The sequence below is a fragment of the Buceros rhinoceros genome, unplaced genomic scaffold (genome assembly GCF_000710305.1).
Source record: "Buceros rhinoceros silvestris isolate BGI_N320 unplaced genomic scaffold, ASM71030v1 scaffold24942, whole genome shotgun sequence".
Lineage (NCBI taxonomy): Eukaryota > Metazoa > Chordata > Aves > Bucerotiformes > Bucerotidae > Buceros > Buceros rhinoceros.
In genome coordinates this window covers 1,664-2,726 of record NW_010399814.1, presented here as the reverse complement: position 1 = coordinate 2,726, position 1,063 = coordinate 1,664, and the positions used below count along the sequence as shown (strand labels likewise).

At 59.7% G+C, this 1,063-nt stretch overlaps 1 protein-coding gene across 1 annotated transcript in view; it reads left to right on the top strand.

The window, feature by feature from the left end:
* Positions 1 to 132: 132 nt before the first annotated feature.
* Positions 133 to 1,063, top strand: part of LOC104489472 (claudin-19-like) — a gene marked incomplete at its 5' end in the record, with an annotated part of 1,793 nt that continues 862 nt past the window's right edge. The window contains 3 exon segments of the mRNA XM_010131635.1: positions 133 to 309; positions 520 to 684; positions 921 to 1,025. Coding sequence (XP_010129937.1) covers positions 133 to 309; positions 520 to 684; positions 921 to 1,025 — 447 coding nt within the window.

Genomic DNA, 1,063 nt, shown 5'->3' with positions numbered 1-1,063 from the left:
CCCCCCTCAAAAGGGTCTGAGCCCCCTTTGCTCCTCCACTGAGGGCCAAGCCTCCACCACAGGGGGCTGAGCCCCTCTTGGCCCCTGACCCCCCCATGGGTTTGAGTCCCTTTGTGTGTCGGACCCACCCAGCTCCCGTGGGTTTGAGGTCCAGGGTGGGCATCAAGTTTGGAGACCACCCCACAGGGACACTGCAGCCCCCAGGGCTGTGCATCACCCTGGTGGCGTTTGGGGACTGTGGTGCCACTGGGGACAAGGTGTTTCCCAGCCTGGGGGATCAGGGCGAGGATGACTGTGGCAAGGGGGAAGGTCAGGGAAGGTGCTGGGAGCAGCACCCTGAGTTGAGCTGAGGTGTCCCCAGCAGCACCACAGGGAAGGAGTGACACGGGAGCCACACAGCAAGGACAGGGTTAAGGACAGGTTGGTCCCCGGCGTGGGACGAGGTGACCTTGCTTTCGGAGACCGGCTACAGCCGAAAGCACAAGCTGGCGAGTGGCTTTTCTTCCCTCTGCCTTGCAGCTCACATCCAGACCTCCCGGGCTCTCATGGTCATCTCACTTCTCCTGGGCTTCTTCGGCATCATCGTGAGTGTGGTGGGCATGAAGTGCACCAAAGTTGGCGAAGAGGATCCCGTCACCAAGAGCCGCATCGCTGTTGCTGGAGGTGTCCTCTTCATCCTCTCTGGTACGGCAGCTCCAGCCTGTCACCCCTCTGCTGCTGAAGACCTCAAACACTTTTCAGAAGTTGTTTGCAGGAGAAGGGGCGAGGTTTGGTGCTGGGCTGGGTGTTGATGTCCAATGTTTGAGGTGGAGCTGAAGTCCAGCTCATTGCGGTGTGGCGGGGAGAGGGAGGAGGGAGTTGGACAAGATGACCATCAACGGTCCCTTCCAACCCAAATCATCCTATGGTTTGGTGTCCAGGTCTGTGCACGTTGGCTGCCGTCTCCTTGTATGCAACACAGGTGACCTACGAGTTCTTCAGGGAGAGCACCATCCCCATCAACGCCAGGTAAGAGCCCACCTCAGAGGATGCTCTTGATCTTGCGCCTGCGCTTCCTGTGGCA